This window comes from Eumetopias jubatus, unplaced genomic scaffold (assembly GCF_037043125.1).
Source record: "Eumetopias jubatus isolate StellerSeaLion01/CBP00866 unplaced genomic scaffold, mEumJub1_p1.0 scaffold_9, whole genome shotgun sequence".
NCBI lineage: Eukaryota > Metazoa > Chordata > Mammalia > Carnivora > Otariidae > Eumetopias > Eumetopias jubatus.
In genome coordinates this window covers 26406188-26426695 of record NW_028274815.1, presented here as the reverse complement: position 1 = coordinate 26426695, position 20508 = coordinate 26406188, and the positions used below count along the sequence as shown (strand labels likewise).

Sequence of the window (20508 nt, the reverse complement as noted above, 5' to 3'; positions counted from 1 at the left end):
TACAAAGTAGATATTGTTATTCCCATTTTGCAGATGAAACATTTGGAGAGGTAAAGTGACTTGTTAAAGACCACACTGCTGGTAAGTGCTTGAATGGCATTCAAACCCAGTTCTGAATATGTTGCTGATAGCTACGTGAGAAGTAGGATGCGAGTTCACATCTTTATTGCTTCTTTTGGCAATAAAAAACACCAGCCAGTCCTTTTTTTGGGGTCTGCTTACTTTGTCCTGTATGAAAAAATTAAGATAACTCATTAGCTCAGAAAAAAGAAAACTGTCTGAAGAAAGCCAGGCAGGAAGAATATTAAGAGAAGCGGTTCTTAGTGGGGAATGACTGCCCTCTCACTCCAGAGGACATTGGCAATGTGTAGAAACATTTTGGGTGTCACTAGTGAAGTAAGGTGGAGTTCTACTGGCATCTAGTGGGTAATGACCAGGAATGCTGCTAAATATTTTACAATACACAGGACAACCTGCATTCCCCACCCATCCACAAGAATTATCCAGTTCAAAATATCAGTCAGTGCTAAGGTTGGAGAAACCCTGTTTTGGGGGCACCTGGCTGGCTCAGTTGGTAGCAGGCAGCTCTTGATCTCAGGATCATGAGTTTGAGCCCCACATTGGGCATAGAGTTTACTTAAAAAAAAAGAAAGAAACCCTGGGGCGCCTGGGTAGCTCAGTCGTTGAGCGTCTGCCTTCGGCTCAGGTCATAGTCCCAGGGTCCTGGGATCGAGCCCTGCGTCGGGCTCCCTGCTCCATGGGGGGCCTGCTTCTCCCTCTCCCACTCCCCCTGCTTGTGTTCCCTCTCTCGCTGTGTCTCTCTCTGTCAAAATCTTAAAAAGAAAAAAAAAAAGACACACATTAAAGATGTGTGTCCAAGCTAAACATGTGAAGACAAAGTTGAAGTATGAGGTATGCTCATGAGGTATGTCTTATAGTTCACTTTAATACAAGAAAAGCTTATTTCAGTATGAGTGATGCATGTGGGGAGGGGACATGGTTTTGATTTAAAATTGCAGATCTATATAATTTGCATAGGAAAAACCTGCAAAGATTGGGATCTCTTGCTTATAAAGTAGTTTCCATAAATACTAATTCCATCAGATGCATTTTGGTTATTTGGCTAACTCCTACATTAATCTGCCCAAGTCTTTTTTGTGATATTTTAACATTTGATTAAGTACTAATTGGGTAATTTTTTATTAAAGCATCAATAGTTTATCATCTTACAGCAGTTCTTCATCTGTGATTCACATCAGAGCCACTTGGGGAACTTTTCATATATATTTCATATATAAAGAGCCCTGGAGAGCCTGATTAAATTGTGATAGAGCCTGGCTTCTGAATTTGACAAAAACTCTTTAAGGCATTCTGATAGACCCCTTGGTTAAGATCACTTAGAAGTAATGTAGTATTCTGCCTAGTGCTGCATTACTTCTAGTGTTCTATTATCTTTGAGTTGGGGCTTAAATTACTCAATCTTGAAATTGATACTTTTTAAAGGAACAGCTGAGAATAGGCATATCTTTTGCTGGCAATACACATGCTACTTAACTGAACACTTATCATGTGCTAGGCACCATGCTAAATTATGTGAATTGTATAATCCTCAAAGCCCTGTGAGGTACGTTTAATTTTAATACCTCATTTTTAGATGAGGAAAGTGAGATTTTGTTAAGTTGCTCAAGGTTATAGGGGAAATAACTTTGGGGCAGGGATTCAAAGCCAGCTTAATGCCCTATTACTTTTCCTTAATGCTATATTACCCTCTGCTCTAATGCTCTCAAGTGTGCTTAAAATGTTTCTTTGGGGGAAAATCAGTCTGCTCTCGTGTGTATAGTAGAAGCCCTTTTATCTAGTTGGTTGATGAAAAAGTGAGTCATGGTAGGAAATCATAAATGACACTGAACGGTATTTTTAAAACTTAAACATGTTAATCTGTATTAACTTGTTAATTGTTCCAATCTTTTCTCTGGGATTGGGTTCTCTGATTGGAATTCTTTATCATTTTTCTTCCTCAAACCACTCCTGTAATGTATGGTCTGCACATTTCAGTCTCAAGTTTTTTTGAGAGTAGAATATGCTTTTAGACACTTAAGCAGTAATTTGTAGAATCCTATGCTTTTTTCATGATTTTTTTCTCCAGCCTTCAGTCATCTTACCTGACTCTAATTTGACAGTTTTTACTTAATCTTTCCAAAGCATTCCACCTAATTTGTGTACACCTTTTGCATTATGTGTTTGTATTTCATTGGTTTATATAATATTTAATTAAATTATGTAATGGTAGTACCTAGTGCAACTGGCCTAAGTAAGCTGGAGAACACTATTGACCTTTGTTAGTTATGCACACAAACCTGGGGAGGAGTCTGCAATCATGTGAGAGTTTCCTAAAAAGTGTAGTCTATAAGCTTATGAGTTCAACTTTATTATACCATGGGAATGGAGAACATCACTTACTCCAGTAAGCTGGTGAAATAGAAACCAGTTAAGCAAATTTCTCTATACTTTGATGAGGTATTTTACATGTAGCTGGCAATTGTATTATAGAAACCATTCCTACCCTTTGAATGCTTAATGGATAGGTTATTGTTCAGTAAACAAATACAGAAATAGAGTAGAAAGTCCTATATATTATAGAGTGAATTCTTGAATTACGTTGGTAGGTAGGTTAATGGGAGGACCACTAGAGCAAGTCAGGCATAGATAAGTAGAGGAAATAGAGACCTTGAATTGAAAAAAAGAAAAATGATTTGGATAGAATGACAACATTGTCTACTCAATTCTGATGATCCCATGGGAAGAATATTGAACCTTTGCTTAAATTTTATTTAGGAGAAGGTATAGTGGGATTTTAAGATTGATAACTTCCGTTAGAAACATGATAGAATGGTGGTAAGGATAGCATAAGATATTATAGCCAGATATTTTTCTGGACTGGATTCCAAAAAGGCATTAACAAATTGGAGACCTGATACCTATCATCAGACTGTAGAAATGAGGGATGAAGTTGAAAGCTGTAAATGGCTATCACTGAGAATCTATTTACTTAAAAATCTCTACATTTAAATTAGGAAAGTAGGAAAGTAATATAATAGTGGAAAATAGGTCACCAGATATAAAAGGGCCAGGCAGTAATGAATAAGAATTTTCTTTAAAAAAAAAAAAACAACTCTTATCAGCCTTTTAAAAAAACTTAAAAACCTTTTTTTTTTAAAGATTTTTTATTGATTTATTTGACAGAGAGACAGCGAGAGAGGGAACACAGGCAGGGGGAGTGGGAGAGGGAAAAGCAGACTCCCTGCTGAGTAGGCAGCCCGATGCGGGGCTCGATTCCAGGACGCTGGGATCATGACCTGAGCCGAAAGCAGCCGCTTAACCAACTGAGCCACCCAGGTGCCCAACTTAAAAATCTTTTAACTCTGCTATTTCATTTCTGGGGATTCTAAATAATATTAACAATAAATATGAAAAAAGTTTTATAAAATTTATTCAAAAAAATTGGAAGTGAACAAATTTTTATCTTAATAAGAATCACTAAATATGTACTTAGCTCAGTGTCAGATACATAGTTAAGTGTTTAATAAATATTACTTATTAAGTTTGGCTTATAATGGAAGGGCAAACTTGACACTAGAGTACCAGTTTTTTTTTTTAAGATTTTATTTATTTGAGAGAGAGAGAGAGCACAAGCAGGAGCGGCAGAGGCAGAGGGAGAGGGAGAAGGAGACTCCCCAGTGAGCAGGGAGCTGGAGACGGGACTCGATCCCAGGACTCTGAGATCATGACCTGAGCTGAAGGCAGACGCTTAACCATCTCAGCCACCCAGGCGCCCCTAGTTTTTTTTATTTTTTTATTTTTTTATTTTATTTATTTATTTATTTGAGAGAGAGAGAATGAGAGATAGCGCGAGAGGGAAGAGGGTCAGAGGGAGAAGCAGACTCCCTGCTGAGCAGGGAGCCCGATGCGGGACTCGATCCCGGGACTCCAGGATCATAACCCGAGCCGAAGGCAGTCGCCCAACCAACTGAGCCACCCAGGTGCCCTAGTTTTTTTTTTTTTTTTTTTTTTTATTTGAAGTATAGTTGACACAATGTTACATTAGTTTCAGGTTTACAACATAGTGATTCAATAACTCTGTAAGTTATGCTGTGCTCACAAGTGTAGCTACCATCTGTCACCATACAACGCTATTACAATACCATTGACTGTATTCCCTATGCTGTACCTCTCAACCCTGTGACTTATTCATTCCATAACTGGAAGATGCACTTCCCACTCTCCACCAATTTTTGGTCATACCCCGCCCCCTCCCCACCTCCACTCCCCTCTGGCAACCACCAGTTTGTTCTCTGTATTTATGGGTCTGTTTCTGCTTTTTTATTTATTCATTTGTTTTTTAGATTCTACATGTAAGTGAAATCATAATGGTATTTGTCTTTCTTACAGTACCAGTTTTTTTTTTTTTTAAAGATTTTATTTATTTGAGAGAGCGAGAATGAGAGAGAGAGCACATGGGGGGGGTGTCAGAGGGCGAAGCAGACATGTGGGACTCCATCCCGGGACTCCAGGATCATGACCTGAGCCGAAGGCAGTCGCTCCAAAGGCAGTCGCTTAACCAACTGAGCCACCCAGGCGCCCTAGAGTGCCAGTTTTAATTGAAATCAAAAGAGTATCTTTATGCTAAACTCGTCTCTCAACTTTGATTTTTTCAAAACTCTGTGGTTTTATTCTAGAATATTTTTTGGATATAGGGTTTTTAGTAATTAGTGGACTCCTCAAGCTGTCTGCTGTGGATAAGTAAATTATAAAAATGGTCAATTTAATATTGCCATGTGGATTCCAAAAATCAAGCCTAAAGATGTATTGTGTGTGTGTGGAGGTACCATATGTGTATGGCACAAAATTCCAAAGATACACAAAACTTTAAATCTTTTGTGCATCCTTGCACCTCAGCCACCTAAACAAGTACTTTTACCAATTTATTGTGTTTTCTTCCAGAAGTATTCTGTGTATATGCAAAAAAAAATTTTTTTTAAAGTATTCATTTTTACACAAATGGTAGCATGCTTTACATATTGTTCTGCAACCTGCCTTGTTTTTTTTTTTGGCTCTTTTTTAGAGCTTATTCTTTTTAATGGGTGCCAATATAACAAGTCTCATATTGATGGATATCGTGGTTGTGCTAGTTGTTTGTTAATATAGACTGATGCAGTGAATATAGGACATGCTTTTTCAGAACATATGTTGGTTTCTGGGACTAGTGGTGCTTTATTTATTAAAGTCTGCTTTATAGGGACTCTTATTAGTAAGGAATTCCTCCTTACCTTTTGCTATGACTGATGTTTATGGAGTGTCAAACCCAAATCCCTGGTGGATATTATGGAAATTGTTAATAATATGGGAATTGTACATATTACCAAATAGGCTTCTCCTGGGATATGAAATGAGTATTTTGCGTTATATGGGTCTCCATTAATTTAGGGGAGGTAAGTGAATAGTTTCAACATATTTCTTTCAAGAGTCTATCCTTGAATAAGGTAGCTAAAAAAAGATGACAGAGGGAATAATGATGGGATATACTGAGAGCATTCTAGAGATAATAGATTTTTTAACCTTTCACTTTTTGGGGCGCCTGGGTGGCTCAGTCATTAAGTGTCTGCCTTTGGCTCAGGTCATGATCCCAGGGTCCTGGGATGGAGCCCTGCATTGGGCTCCCTCCTGCGGGAGGCCTGCTTCTCCCTCTCCCACTCCCCCTGCTTGTGTTCCCTCTCTCACTGTGTCTCTGTCAAATAAATAAACAAAATCTTAAAACAACAACAGCAACACCTTTCACTTTTCTTGGCATTTTGGTCTTTGCTGAGTTTGACCAGTAAGAAAAATCCTTTGGGGAAAGAAGCCTCCTGTAGAGCATTTTCATAGGGAGGAAGCTTAAATTTAAATTAGGTTACTAGTTTGGAATGAGTCCTAGGATTGTTGCTAGGAGCAGAGGATAATGATAAGAAGAAACAAAGAACAGCTTATAAATTGTTTTCAGAATATTTTCACTTTACTTAATGATTCTTCCAGCAAGTCTGTGAGTTAGATATTATTACTCTTTGCATTTGACAGATGAGAAGACTGAGGCTTGAAAAGGTTACATATGAGATGCCCATGATCACTGCTGGTGAGGGACAGAGAGACATGACTCAAATCCGATTTTCTAATTTGACCAGCCTGAAGTATGAAGTTCATTGTATTCAGTGTTCCTTCCATCCTTTTTTTGGGTATAGAAACAGAATCAGGAATCATTAACTTCAAAAGCTATCACTGCTTATCAATGCCACATCAACCATATCAACAGTTTTCCTTTTCTTGAAATTTATGGTGAAAAGTTTACCAGTTTACCATGCCATCATTTACCACTGACTTTTGGGGCTCCAGGAAGAGTTCCATGGAATTAGCTGCAACCCTCCTTTTTGTTATCTTTAAATCGACTATTTGGCACATCTTTTTTTTTTCTGCATAATATGTAATATTTCGGCAGGTTAGTGGTGAAGTGAGAGGGTTAAAATTTGAGTAAAGAAATACATGTCAGTGGATATTTAATAACTGTGTAGAAAAAGGTGTGAAAGCCAGAAGTATTCCAGTAATTGACCAGGCTTTTAGGCCTGGGATCTCACACAAGATCCTTGGGGCTTAAGGTTGAAAAAGTTGGAGGAGGGGTGGGAACAGGATAGTAAATTAAAAAAAAAAAAAAAATATATATATATATATATTTTAAAGATTTTATTTGACAGATAGCGAGAGCAGGAACACAAGCAGGGGGAGTGGGAGAGGGAGAAGCAGGCTTCCTGCCAAGCGGGGAGCCCCATGCGGGGCCCGATGTGGGGCCCGATCCCAGGACCCTGGGATCATGACCTAAGCTGAAGGCAGACGCCTAATGACTGAGCCACCCAGGCGCCCCTAAAAAAATATATCTTATGGCACTAGGGAAACTTGAGTATTAGGCAGCCAGATACCTGCTTTGAACTCTACCAACGATGTTTAGTATGAAATTCAGATATAAGAATTTTATGGTTCTAACCTTAAATCTTTCATTGAAGACATGCAAGTTTCTCTTTCTGTCCAGTTTTGGAATGATCTACTTCATAACAACACTTCCTCCGAGGTCCAAGATATCCTACTTTCCTGTGATTCTTATATAATTTTAAAGGAATTCTTTGTTCCTGACACTAATGTGAAATACTGGGATTTATAAGAGAAGGAAGGGTTGGAAGTAATGTTTGTTGTATGCATACTGTCAGGCTCTACATTTATTAACTTTTGTAATCCTAGGGACACCCCTTGAATATATTATCCCCTCTTCACAGATGAGAATTACAGGCTAGCTATATCACACTTGAATCTAATTAGGGGGTTAAGACAATGCACCTACGTCCGTATAAAATGAAACAAGATAAATGTTTACAGTGTCAAAGCCAAGATTAGGTGGTAAAGGTGGCCCAGTGAAGCAAAAACTAGCATTTGCGGGGACCACAGGCACACTAAGGTGTGCCTGTTTCTACAAATGAACTTCTCAACGTGGCCACAGGCTTGCATCCCTAGGAGTGAAACCTTGGGGGTGTGAAGCCAGCAAAGATTCGTGTGTATGATGAGGTCGGAGAGGACAAGCTAGACTGTCCTCGTGGAAAGCCGCATCGCCGTGCCCTCGGTGCTCTTCATTTAAGGAAGTTGGCTGGGGGAGGGGGCTTGCCCTGCGGCTGCGTCCTGCTCCCCCCCCCCCGCTCCACCCCCCCCCAGCCTCTGCTGCCGCTAAACCCCGGAGAGCGGAGCGTGCACGTTGAGATTCCTCGGCGGGCCTGGCAGCGGCTGCTGGGCATGCTCAGTGGGCAGGACCCGTTAGAGTGGCGAGTAAGGAAGCGTTGGCTCTTCTCTGGGTCTGCCTTCCCCGGTTCAGGCCCCGGCCCTGGGCTTTTGTGTGAGCGGAGCTGTAGCCGCCGCTGCCTCCTCGCGGGGCCGCCCGACCCCAGATGCCGTCTGGCCTGTCCGGTTTCCGCCGTTAACCTCGCCGCGCGGCTGGAGGAGGAGCGGGGCGGGGCGGGGCCCGCGGGCCAGCGGCCGGGCGGGCAGGAGGGCCCTGCCGGGGGTGGGGGTGGGTGCGGGGAGTCCCGCGGGGGGTGGGGGGAGGGGGCGGGCGCGGAGTCACGGGGGTGGGGTCACCGGCGGTGGCTCGGGGAGGCCAGCTGGGAGGGGAGGGGGCCGTGGGGGCGGCTCGGCGGAACCAGCCGCGGCTGGGGAGCAGCGGCGAGTCCGGGGGCCGGGGCCAGGGCTTTCCGGGCTTCGGTGAAGCCGCCGCGGGCCCCATCTTCCGGCGGTGGCCGGAGTTTGTGGTGATTGTTGCTGCCGCCGCCACCGCCCCGGCTGCCATCTCCTCCTCCTGGGCCGCCGCCTCCTCCTCTTCCTCCTCCTCCTGGGCCGGGCTGATCCCCTCCCCGCTGCCGCCTCCTCCTGGGCTGGGCCCGCGGTGTCTCGTCCCCTCGCGGAGCCGCTCCTGCCGCCGCCGCCGCCGCCTCCTCATTCATCCTCGTGCACCATAGGCGGCACAGGCACCAAGATGTCCAACCGAGTGGTCTGCCGGGAAGCCAGTCACGCCGGGAGCTGGTACACAGCCTCAGGTAGGGCCCCAGGCCGGCCGGCCCGTCAGCCCGCCGCCGCCGCCTGGCCCCGCGCCCGGCCGGCCGAGGTCGGCGGCCCGGCCCCGCGCGGCGGCGGGAGGGACGAGGGCGCGGACGGCCGCCTGCCGCGGACCGCGTGGGGAGGGAGCGGCCCGGAGGCCGACCTCGCCGCCTCCCCCACCCGGGTGGCATCCCGCCGGGCATCCCGGGGTCGGCCGCCCTCTCGCTCACCCCGGAGTTGGGCGAGAGGGAGAGTCACCGCCTTGGCAGCATGCGCCCTCCCTCGGGACCAGGCTCGAGGCAAGAATGTGCTCCCGGTGCTCCCGGACCCGAGCCTACTTGTCGCCTCCTCCAGCTCCCGGGAAGCGGGCGGCCGAGCGCTGCCACCCCCGGGAGGACGGTTTGCCCGGCGCCCGAGCCCGGCTTCCCCCACCCGGAGCCGAGGGAGGGACGCGCGTTCCAGTGCTCGCGGTTGCTCCCCGCCGGCGGTCCGAGAGGCGCCCGCGACCCGGGCAGTTCTCGGTCTGGCAGTGTGCACGGCCGATTCTGCTCACCCGTCTCCTGCGAGGAAGTCTTCTCCCTCTTCCGCTGGCAGTTTAGAAAGAGGCAGCGTTCCCCTCACCTTTAAGGTGCTCAGCTGTCTGGAAAGGAGTGCAGGGTAGTACTTTTTCCCGTTGCCACACTAGAGACAGGGTCTCCGCCTGTGAGATCTGTTGCAGGAGGGCCTTTTCTGGGTTTTGTAGCTCGTGTATGCTGGGGGTAGGGTAGAAGTATTGCCAAGCAGTGGCTTGGGGTGGCCTCCCAGCTCTTTTGTCAGTGTTTTCATTGTTACTGTCATTCACGGAAAGGGGCAGCTGGAGATGGCATCAGCACTTTTGCTCGGCAGGCTCACCAGTCTCCAGTCGCTCAACACCAAGCAGGTGCTGGAACTACCTAACGAATTAGATTAGGGTCTGAGCGAATTTAGTCTTCTGTCGACACTGTCTACAAACATTTTAGAGCTCTTTATGTAAGAAAGCCTACGGACTTTCCCTTTAATAAACGTTTTGTTAGGACGACTGTTTTCTGGGATTACTTTCAGGAGTCACATTTCTGGTAAGTTAACAAAGAAAGTTCCACTGTGATTCCTAGTAGTTTTCAGTCATTTGGTATTGGCTTATCAATAGCTGGACCTAACTTTAATGTGGATCGCATCATACTTCCTTTTGCAAATAGTTGGGTTGGGTAGTGACATGGTTTGTGAGACAACAAAGATTTGGAAGAAAATTCATTTCTCTGAAGTTACTAAACGGGCTCATAAATACATGCACTTTACTGACTTACTGAAGATTTGCTATGTTAAGAAGACAAAAAAGAATCATAATGATTGGATTTGCAAGCCTAACAGGTAGCTGTCGTTTTGTACTAAGCAAATGATATTTGGCTTTCCGTCATGGTCCTAAAGTACTTCATAAACATTTAATCAATTCCCACAGCCTGAGAATGTCAGTAAAGCTTTTCTTGTTTAACCTATGGGGATGTGCCCAAGACTCTGTACTAGCCAGTGGCAGAACAGGAATTGAGAAATGGGAGTCCCTGGCTCCTGGGCTTGTCCTCCATTAAGTGCATTATTAATATTCAATTTATCAATGCATAATTGTCTTTTCTGGGTTACAAGTCACTAAGCTGCTTCCTTCAATGTGTTCTGAAGGGTTAGAAAGTCTCAGTTTTCACTTTCATGGCCATCTTTTGATTTATTTCTTTTGGTTTTGTTTTCTATATCTTTCTAGAAGTGTTTTATACTTTTTTATGTAGTTTGCCTTGAAATTTGGGCAAATGATTCTGGAGGAATTTTTATAGATTCTTGAATATTCTTAGGGTAGTAAAATAAGACATGGTTCACACTGGACTTGAAAAGACGTCTTCAGTAATGTTCTCAATTATAAGAAGAAACCTTTAATCCAGCTCAAAACATTCTCTGATTACAGCTATTTATTAGTAGTGAATGAAAATGAACTATTTTCTTTTTCTTTTGGTGTAAGCACAATTTTTTTTACAGTGTTTTATTAGTTTCAGGTGTACAGTATAGTGATTCAACAATTCCTAAAATGGACTATTCTCTTAAAAATTTGAAATGCAATCTTATTTCCCTAAATTCTCAATGAAATCAGTAATGCCATTTTGATAATGTGAATTGTTATAGAGAATGTTATTGTTAAAAAAATTCAAAGCATGTGTGGCGTGTGTGTGTGTGTCTATATGTGTGATTTTAAACTTAAGTAATAATAAAGGGTGAATTTAAAGCAATGTAGTTGTAAAAGGTTATTTTGTATTTTAAAAATAAGTGAAGTAAAAATAGGTAAGTAAACTTTGACTTGGTCTAGTAACTTATTTAACATTATCCCAGTGTACCTACGTTGATAACACTGACCATTGGAAAAATTTTACTTGTGTTATTGTTTCCCCTAGTGAACTAGCCCTAAAAACTTGAGTAATAGGAGAGACAGATGTGATTGTGGATTGTCATTCTATCCTTCCTACAGCATTCAGATCATGTCCATAGAATTAAAGTATTCGGTTACTGTTATAAGTAAGGGTGAAATCACATTTGCTTCAGTTACATAGCTAGCTCAGGAAAAAAAAAAGTGTTTGTGTGTAAGTATATATGTTACGTATGTATATACATGTAGGTCTTCACGTTTATTTATCTCTTGTTATATGCTAGATCTTTTGATAGAAGTATAAATTATTCCCTGTTCTCAAAGAATTTACAGTTTATTTGAAGTAAGTCATAAGACAGCAAATAAATTTTGGATAAATTGAGATAGTGTTTTTAGGAGTTCTGAGGATTATGGAATCACTTCAGGGTAGGATTTGAGTTGTGCTTTGAAGGAATGGTATTCAGGTAGGTTAGAGACTAGAAAAGAACATTGGGGAACACCACAACATACAGAGGCAAATAATGTAAGTAGGTCAATTTAATAAGAATGGAAGGTGCAGAGTGGGGTATAGTTCTTGAGACTGGAGTAGTATGTTGGTGCTAGAGAGTACGGATGCCTATGAGTGCTATGCATCGTAGTGATTTGACTTATTCAGTAGGCAGTCAGGACTAAGGGAGAAGTTTCTGAGTAGGGAACTAATATGGGAGTAGCATTTTAATCTCCTAGGAAGGTTAATCCTCACTTCTTTACCTGTGTATAGCAGGGATCAACGAACTATGCCCACAGCCCAGATCCAGCCTGCGGCCTTTATCTTGGTCAAGTCTACTAGCTAAGAACGGTTTTTAATTTTCAAAGGGTTTAAAAAACAAGCATAAACCGAGAAGTGCAGTAGAAACCGCCTGTGGCCCATAAAGCCTAAAATGTTTGTTATTTGGCCCTTTACGGAAAAATATGCTGACCTCTAGCATAGGCTAGTGGTTCTCAAAGTGTGATCTCTAGACCAGCAGCATAATGTATCTGTACTCGGTATTTTCTCTATATTTATTATAGCTTTTATTTCATTTCAGGCTCTTATTATCTTCTGTCAAGACAGTTATAACTGCGTCCTAACCAGCCTTCTTTCTGCCAGCCTTATCCTCCTTCAGTTCATCCTCTACATCGCTCCCTGAATAATCTGTCTGACCACTAATTCCTTTGCATAAATCTCACTGACCCATCTTGCCTGTTGGAAAAGGTCTGAGTTTCTTCATGACTTGGCATCCTCCTATCTCTTTGGCCAACTCCTTCTTAACCCCATCCCAGTGCTTGTTTTTACCATGTAGCCACTGCAATTGTTTCTTTAAATACACTGTGCTTTTTTTACTCAAGCTCTTTGCTCTGTTGGAATGCACTTTGCTTGGATAATTCCTACCCTTTTAAAGACTCAGGTGTTCATACCTCCACGAGGGCTGTCCTGATGCCTGACCTCTCCCAGGCTGTTTTCGCTGTTCCTTTTGTACTTCCATAATGTTCTATGTGTATCTCTGTACATTCATTTGGTTATCTGTATGTGTGGTTGTCTTCTTTTTTTTTAAGATTTATTTATTTATTTTAGAGAGAGAAAGAGGGAGACAGTGTGCATGTGAGTGAGGGGAGGGGCAGAGGGAGAGAATCTCAAGCAGACTCCCTGCTCATGACCCATGAGATCATGACCTGAACCGAAACCAAGAGTTAGATGCTTAACTGACTGAACCATCCAGGTGCCCCCCTGTATGTGTGGTCTTCTATAAGGTTAAGAACTCCTTGAGGCTAGGAACAATGTCTTGCTCATTTTGTGTACCTTAAGTACTCAGCCCAGATTTTGTACATAGTAGGTATTCAATAAGTATTTGAGTGAATGAATGTTAAAGTGCTTGGCATAAAGTAAATAGGAACAAAGATATTGATTGTTTCAATCCTTAAGGGCGGTGGTGGTGATAAAGGACCATTGCTAGTTAAATCTCTGAGTATAGTATGGGTGAAGAATGTTGCTGGTGGGAAAGGATTAGAAATCCTGAATCACCAGTTGGGACCCCATTTTATCTAAGATTTTTAAAGAAGTGTGACATTCATATAGGAAAGTGTACAACTAGATGAATTTTCACAAAATAAGCACATTTATGTAATCAGCACACAGCTCAAGAAACATATCAGTACTGGAATCCCCAACCCTTACTGTGTTCCTTGTATTCTAACAGTAGAAAAGTTTTGTCTGTTTTTGAACTCTACGTGAAATAGAATCATAAAGTATATCTGAATTTGAGCTGCTTCTGCACAGCATTACAATTACGAGATTAACACTTATTGTGTTGTAGTTTGTTTCTTCTCATTGCTGTATTCTGTTATGTGAATATACCATAACTTATCCATTCTACTGTTGGTGGACATTTGGTTGTTTTGTCAAAAGGAACATATTTATGTATGTATGTAGGCTGCATACCCAGTGTGGGCATGGAGCCCAATGCAGGGCTTGAACTCATGACCCTGAGATCCAGACCTGAGCTGAGATCAAGAGTCAGATGCTTAACCGACTGAGCCGCCCAGGTGCCCCTGCAATGAACATTTTTGTACTTTTTTGCGGGGGGAACATGTATATGCATTTTTATTGGTTGTATACCTTAGAGTGGAATTATTAAGTCATGGTTATGGTATGTTTATTTTTAGTAGATTCTGCTAAAGTTTTGGAAAGTGGTTTTTACAAATTTATACTCCTACCACCAGTGTATGAGAGTTCTAGTTGTTCTGCATCTTTGTCAGCACTTATTATTGTCAGTCTTTTTATTTTTAGTTATTCTGGACTGGTGTGTAATGGTATTGCATTATAGTTTTAATTTTATATTCCTGATGACTAATGAGGTTGAGCACCTTTTCATATTAGGGACCCCGTATTATTGCCCATTTGGATTTCTGGTTTTGTGAAGTATCTGTTAAGCCTTTTGCCCTTTTTCTATTAGGATGTTTACTTTTTTCATATCGATTTGTAGTTCTTTACATATTTTGGTTATAGTCTTTTTGGGTATATGCATTGCAGGTATATTCTACTCTGTAGCTAGCTCTTTCAGGATCTTGGTGTTTTGGTGAATCAAAGTGCTTAATCTTAAAGAAGTCCTGTTTATCAATTGGTTAGTGCTTTTTTGTTTCCATTTATGAAATCTCTGCCTGTATCAATGTCATGAAGTTACTTTTCAATGTTTTCTTTTAAAAGCTGTCTTTACCTCTCATGTTTAGATCAAGAATTCATTTAGTTGATAGCTGTATGTGTATGGAGTAGGTACATGACATAAATTTTTTTGTTGAACTAAATGTAGATACAGGAAAAGTATACAAGTGTACAGTTTGATAAATATTCACAAATTTAACATACTCTAACCTGCCCTTTAGATCCAGAAATAGAACATTTTCAGCATCCCAGAAGAATACATTACATTTTAATGTTTTTGAAATTGGTTTATCTAAGTTAGCTATTTGTATCCAAGTATGTATTTAATGTGGGGGCTCCTCCCCCCAAAAATGATTGTTATATTGGTGGTACATCTTATAATTACTGGTGTCCTAGAATTGAGGAAATATATCAAAGTCAAATGATTTCAAAGAACATTCTTGAAATGTTTGTATGATCTATATCTTAATTGCACTTTTACTTTTTGAGTTGTTTTCATTCATTTTGCCATATTTCTAAACATTTAATAAAATATATCACGGTTCTGTAGTTGGAAAACCACAATTGTTTTATTTTTGTGATATGTGCCTTGATTTTCAAGTGTCAAAATACATCCCCGTGTGTGAGAAATTGAAAAACTGACTAGTAAAAATGTTCTTTGAAGAAGAGAGATTATATAATATTTAGTTTTAAAATTAACATTTTTAGGGATGTCTGGGTGGCTCAGTTGGTTAAGCATCTGCCTTCAGCTCAGGTCATGATGCCGGGGTCCTGGGATCGAGCCCCGCATCGGGCTCCCTGCTCAGCAGGAAGCCTGCTTCTCCCTCTCCCACTCGCCTTGCTTATGTGCCCTCTCTCGCTGTATCTCTCTCTGTCAAGTAAATAAATAAAATCTTTTTAAAAAAATAAATAAAATTAACATTTTTAGGTTATTAAATACGGTGTTTTGTATGCTGATTTTTCTTTGCATTTCATCCTGCTGTTTTACTTGGAGAAAGGCAAGACGAAGGAAGAACAAGTTTAATAGGCAAACTATTGAGATTATTGCTTGATTACCTCTGGCTCTTTCTCACTTTCCTTCTTTTTTCTCATATAATTTCCAAATCAAAATCATCTTCTTTCCTAATCCCATGGTGTAGTTTGTATATATCTGTTTTTGGATTTTTGTCCATTTGAAAGACCAAGATGAATAACAAAAATGTCCTTCATTAAGCTTATTCCATAGGTACATTACATATATTCGTATATAAGCTGTAATCCTCAAAAGGACGCTACAAGGTTGGTATTATCTCCATTTATGGATGTGGAAACAATGACTCAGAGAGGTTGAGTAACTTGTTTAAGGTGTAGTAAGTGGAAGAGTCAACTCCAGGGAGCCAGTCTGACTCCAGAGAGGTATGGTGAGATATACTCTCCCAAACATTGAACTTTTCTGTTCCAGCTCAGGTTTTTCCTCAAACTTTTGACGTTTAACTCACACTTGTATATAATTTATGGTTTATAAAGCATTTTCTCATGTATTTTTGACTTTTGCAATAATCCTGTGATTAGGTATAGGATAGGTAAGGCAGTCTGGGCTTTAATCCACCCCCTCCTTGCTATCTTATTGATGAGAAACTAAGACTTGGAAGAGGCTAAAATTGTCTGAGTCATGCTACTGGTAAATGGTGAGCTAGGATTTGAACATAGGACTTCCGGCTGAAGTCTGTGTTTTGTGTTTTTTTTTAAAGATTTTATTTATTTATTTGACAGAGACAAAGCGAGAGAAGGAACACAAGCAGGGGGAGAAGCAGGCTTCCCGTTGAGCAGGGAGCCCAATCCTGGGCTCAATCCCAGGACCCTGGGATCACAACCTGAGCCGGAGGCAGACGCTTAACAACTGAGCCACCCAGGCACCCCTGAAGTCTACTGTTTTTTCTATTTGTAGTGCATCTGGAGTAAGAGAGAATTATTTGGAATCAGTAAGCATCTCTATAATTGTTAAGTAAATATCTTAGATTATAAAATAATAAAACTGTGACTAAAAACACTTATGAATATTGAGTATTATTCATAGAATATAAATACTGACAAAGGATTTTTTTTTTTTTTTTAATTAGGCTAGTCCCAGGATTTGATTTGGGTCTAGCAAAACTTTTTTTTTAAGATTTTATTTATTAGAGAGAGAGAGAAAGAGAGAGAGCAGAGCATGAGTAGAGGGGGGGCAGGGCAGAGGGAGAAGCAGACCCCCTCTGAGTGGGGAGCCTGATGCTGGGCTCAATCCCAGGACCCTGAGATCATGACCTGAGCCTAAGGCAGACGCTTAACCGACTGAACCACCCAGGGCCTGGCAAAACTTGACACTTCTGGAGAGGCTTTATTTACCATTCAGTGATTCAGTATTGAATAAACTGAGTTCTGTGTGAAAGGTACTGCTCTAAGGACTAGTTTTGTGCAGGAGATGAAACAGACAAAAATCTCTAGAGTGTATGTTCTATTTGGAGGAGACAGACAATAAATAAGGTAAATAAGTAAAATATATAGTAAGATACAGGAAAGTGCTGGGGAGAATTATAAAGCAAATAAAACAGAGCTTGCTGGTGTGTAAAGAATTTTTAAGGGTGGAGAGAAGTTTGCAATTTTTAAATAACATTGAAATTTTAAGTAACATTAAATAACTTCACTTGAGTGACATTTGAGTGAAGAATGGAAGTAGATGAGAGAGTGAGCCTTGCATTCTAGATGATTTTAGGGGCCAAGATAATTTTAGGCTGAGGGTACTGCAAGTTCAAAGGTCCTGCGGCTAAAGCAGGCTTGGCGTGTTTGAGGAACAGTGAAGAGTCCTTTGCAACTGGTATGAAGTGACCTGGGACAAAGTAGTGTGATATGAGGTTAAAAGTACAAAAAGAAAAAAAAAAAGTAAATGGCTGGAGCAGAGGCACAGAGGTTTTGTGGTCAGATAAGTCTTGAAGACCATTGTAAGGACTTTTCTTGAGCAGCTTTTGGAAGGTTTTGAGCAGCTGATGACATGATCTAATTTAGATTTACTAGAATCACTTGACTGCTATTTTGGGACTTGGGGAGTGGTGAAGGCAGTGGCAAGGGCAGAACTAGAGAGACCAGTTGAGAGGAAAGCAGTAGTCAAGTGAGAGATGATAAAGGCTTGGATTGAGTAATAGCAGTGGAGGTGGGTAAGAAGTGGTTGGTTACTGGATAGAGTTTGAAGGTAGAGCTGAAAGGATTCGCTGCCGTACTTGAAAGTGCAGTGTGAGAGAAAGACAGGAGTCATGGATATTTCTTAAGGTTTATCCCTTAGCAATTGCAATAATGGAGTTGCTACCATCTGAGGTAGGGAGGACTTAGAAAAATATTGGGGGAGGCAGGTTAGGAAGTCAATTTGGTTTGCTAAATTTTAAGGTGTTTACTATACAATCACGTGGGTACATGAGCCTAGCCTGGAGTTTAGGGGAGAGGCCTAGATTGGAGATGTAAAATTGGGAATTATCATTATATAGATGGATGGTTTTAAAGCCAAGTACCTGGGTGAAATCACCACAAGAATGAGAATAGCTAGAAAATAGTTCATGACCTGAGCCTTAAAACATTTCCAACCTGAAGAGGTTGGGGAGATGAGGGAGATCACGTAAGGAAGACAGATTAAGCATCTCATTAGGTGGAGAATAAGATATTGTGGGAGCTAGGTAAAGAAAATGCTTAAAGAGGTCTCAGCACAGTTTATATAGATTTGCCTGGGTGTTTTTTCTTTGACATACACATTTAAGTCTGGTCTAAGCTGCTCTGGTCTTCGACATCTTTTATGGTTACCAGAGCTTCCTAACTGATTGCCTAGTTTCCATTCGTTCTTTACACAGCAGAGAGAGGGTGATCTTCTATTTTTTAAAATTTTTAATTAATTTATTTTTTAAATTAACATATAATGTATTATTTGTTTCAGGGGTATAGGTCTGTGATTCATCAGTCTTACACAATTCACAGTGCTCACCACAACACATACCTTCCCCAATGTCCATCACCCAGCCACCCATCCCTCCCACCCCCCAACACTCCAGCAACCCTCAGTTTGTTTCCTGAGATTAAGAGTCTCTTACAGTTTGTCTCCTTCCCTGGTTTCATCTTGTTTCATTTTTTGAGAGGGAGATCTTTTAAATAAACAAAGGAGATAATATTCTTTTCTCAAAACTCTCCCCTCATACTTAAAATCACATTCAGAATTCTTCCTGAGGTTTAGAAGGTCTTTCATGCTCTGACCTCTGCTGCTTAACTTTCTGATTTCATGTCCTACCACTTACCCTTTATGCTGTTCCAGCTGTTCTGGCCCCCTTACTGTTTCCCAAATATGTCAAGCTTATTCCTGCCTTAGGACTTCTGCAGGTACTTCATAAGATTGGCTAGTTCTGGCTGAGTAGCCAAGGAAGGGATCGTTTTATTGATCCCCTTATTTTGCTAGTTAAAACTAGGAGGAGAAATAGGAAGAGGTGAAAATGGGTGGGATAGCTTTTCCCAAAGTGTTCTGAGAAACAGTAGTCCCTGGAGATGCCTTTGCAGAAAGGCTTTATGGTCAAATAAGTTTAGGAAATGTTGCATCTGTTTTTCTCACTTGGGCCCAGACAACTAACAATAGACTTGTTTTATGGCTCATTACATGGTCTGTCTTGGTGAATGTTCTGAAAATAATGTATGTTCTCTGTAGTTTTGGGGTGGAATGCTTTCTAAATGTTCATTAGGTTAAGTTGGGTTATTGTATTTAAATCTTTTATATTCCTATTGATTTTCCTTATTATTTATGTTAATTCCTGAGAGCAGTGTTAAAATTTCCAACTATAATTCTGGATTTGTGTATTGTTTCTTTTAGTTTTGTTGATTTGTTGTTTCATGTATTTTGAATCTCTGTTATTTGATGTACATGTTTGAGTTTGTTTCTTGAATTGACTGTTATTAGGTATGTTCCTCTTTATATCTGGTAGTATTTCTTGTTCTAAAGTGTTTCTTGTTTTATATTAATAAAGCCAGGCCAACTTTTTCCTGGTTAATGTTTGCATGGTACATGCTTTTCCATCTGGGTCAGGGGTCACCGAAACTACCTTCAGGTTTGATGATTCCTTAGAAGGACTCATAGAACTCAGAAAAGCTGTTATATTTACAAGTATGGTTTATTATAGAGAAAGGATGCAGATTAAAATCAGGGAAAGGAAAAGGTGCATACAGTGGTGTACCAGAGAAAACAAGTGTAAGGGTCCAGGTGTCCCCTCAGTGGAGTTGCTCTGACAGTGTTTAATTCTCTCATCAGTGATGCATGACAACAAGAATGAAGTCCTGCCAGCCAGGGAAGCTCACCTGGGCCTTGGTATCCAGGGTTTTTTTTTTTTTTTTTAATAATTTTTATTGTTATGTTAATCACCATACATTACATCATTAGTTTTTGATGTAGTGTTCCATGATTCATTGTTTGTGCATAACACCCAGTGCTCCACGCAGAATGTGTCCTCTTTAATACCCATCACCAGGCTAACCCATCCCCCCACCCCCTCCCCTCTAGAACCCTCAGTTTGTTTTTCAGAGTCCATCGTCTCTAATGGTTCGTCTCCCCCTCCGACTTACTCCCCCTTCATTCTTCCCCTCCTGCTATCTTCTTTTTCTTTTTTTTCTTAACATATATTGCATTATTTGTTTCAGAAGTACAGATCTGTGATTCATCAGTCTTGTACAATTCACAGTGCTCACCATAGCACATACCCTCCCCAATGTCTATCACCAGCCACCCAATCCCTCCCACCCCCCACCACTCCAGCAACCCTCAGTTTGGGTATCCAGGGTTTTTATTGGGCGGGGTGGGGGGGGAAGGGTGTGTCAGTCTTTTAGGCATGGAGCAAGGTTGTGACTTACCTCAACTAATCAGTCTCCAGCCCTTCTGTCTTTTGCAGAGCTCATAGTGACACAGTGTGGCCCAGGGTACCAGGAAAACAAAAACAGGCATTTACCATAAATCATATTATTAGTGTGAACTATCTAGCAAGGCCTTAGATATACAAAGATACTTTTTTTTATTGTGGTAAGATATACATAGCATAAAGCTTTCTGTCATACCAATTTCTAAGTGTACATTCATATAACTTGCAACTATGACCGACATCCATCTCTGGTACGTTTCCCCAACTGAAAGTCTATACCCATTAAATCCTAACTCCCCATTGACTCCTCTCCTCATCTCCTGGCAACCACTATTCTACTTTCTTTATCTATGAATTTGCCTATC

The 20508-nt window shown here is 41.1% G+C and overlaps 1 protein-coding gene across 3 annotated transcripts in view; it reads left to right on the top strand.

Annotated features, from left to right (window-relative positions):
- The first annotated feature begins 7826 nt into the window (after positions 1-7826).
- Positions 7827-20508, top strand: part of MEMO1 (mediator of cell motility 1) — a 118519-nt gene continuing 105837 nt past the window's right edge. The window contains exons 1-2 of one of the 3 annotated variants that reach the window (XM_028117193.2): positions 7827-7893; positions 8580-8657. In XM_028117193.2, coding sequence (XP_027972994.1) covers positions 8597-8657 — 61 coding nt within the window. In that variant the 5' untranslated portion in view covers positions 7827-7893; positions 8580-8596. Of the gene's footprint in view, positions 7894-8330; positions 8658-20508 lie in introns of those variants that run through there. The other 2 variants (XM_028117192.2, XM_028117194.2) reach the window with 2 other exon arrangements.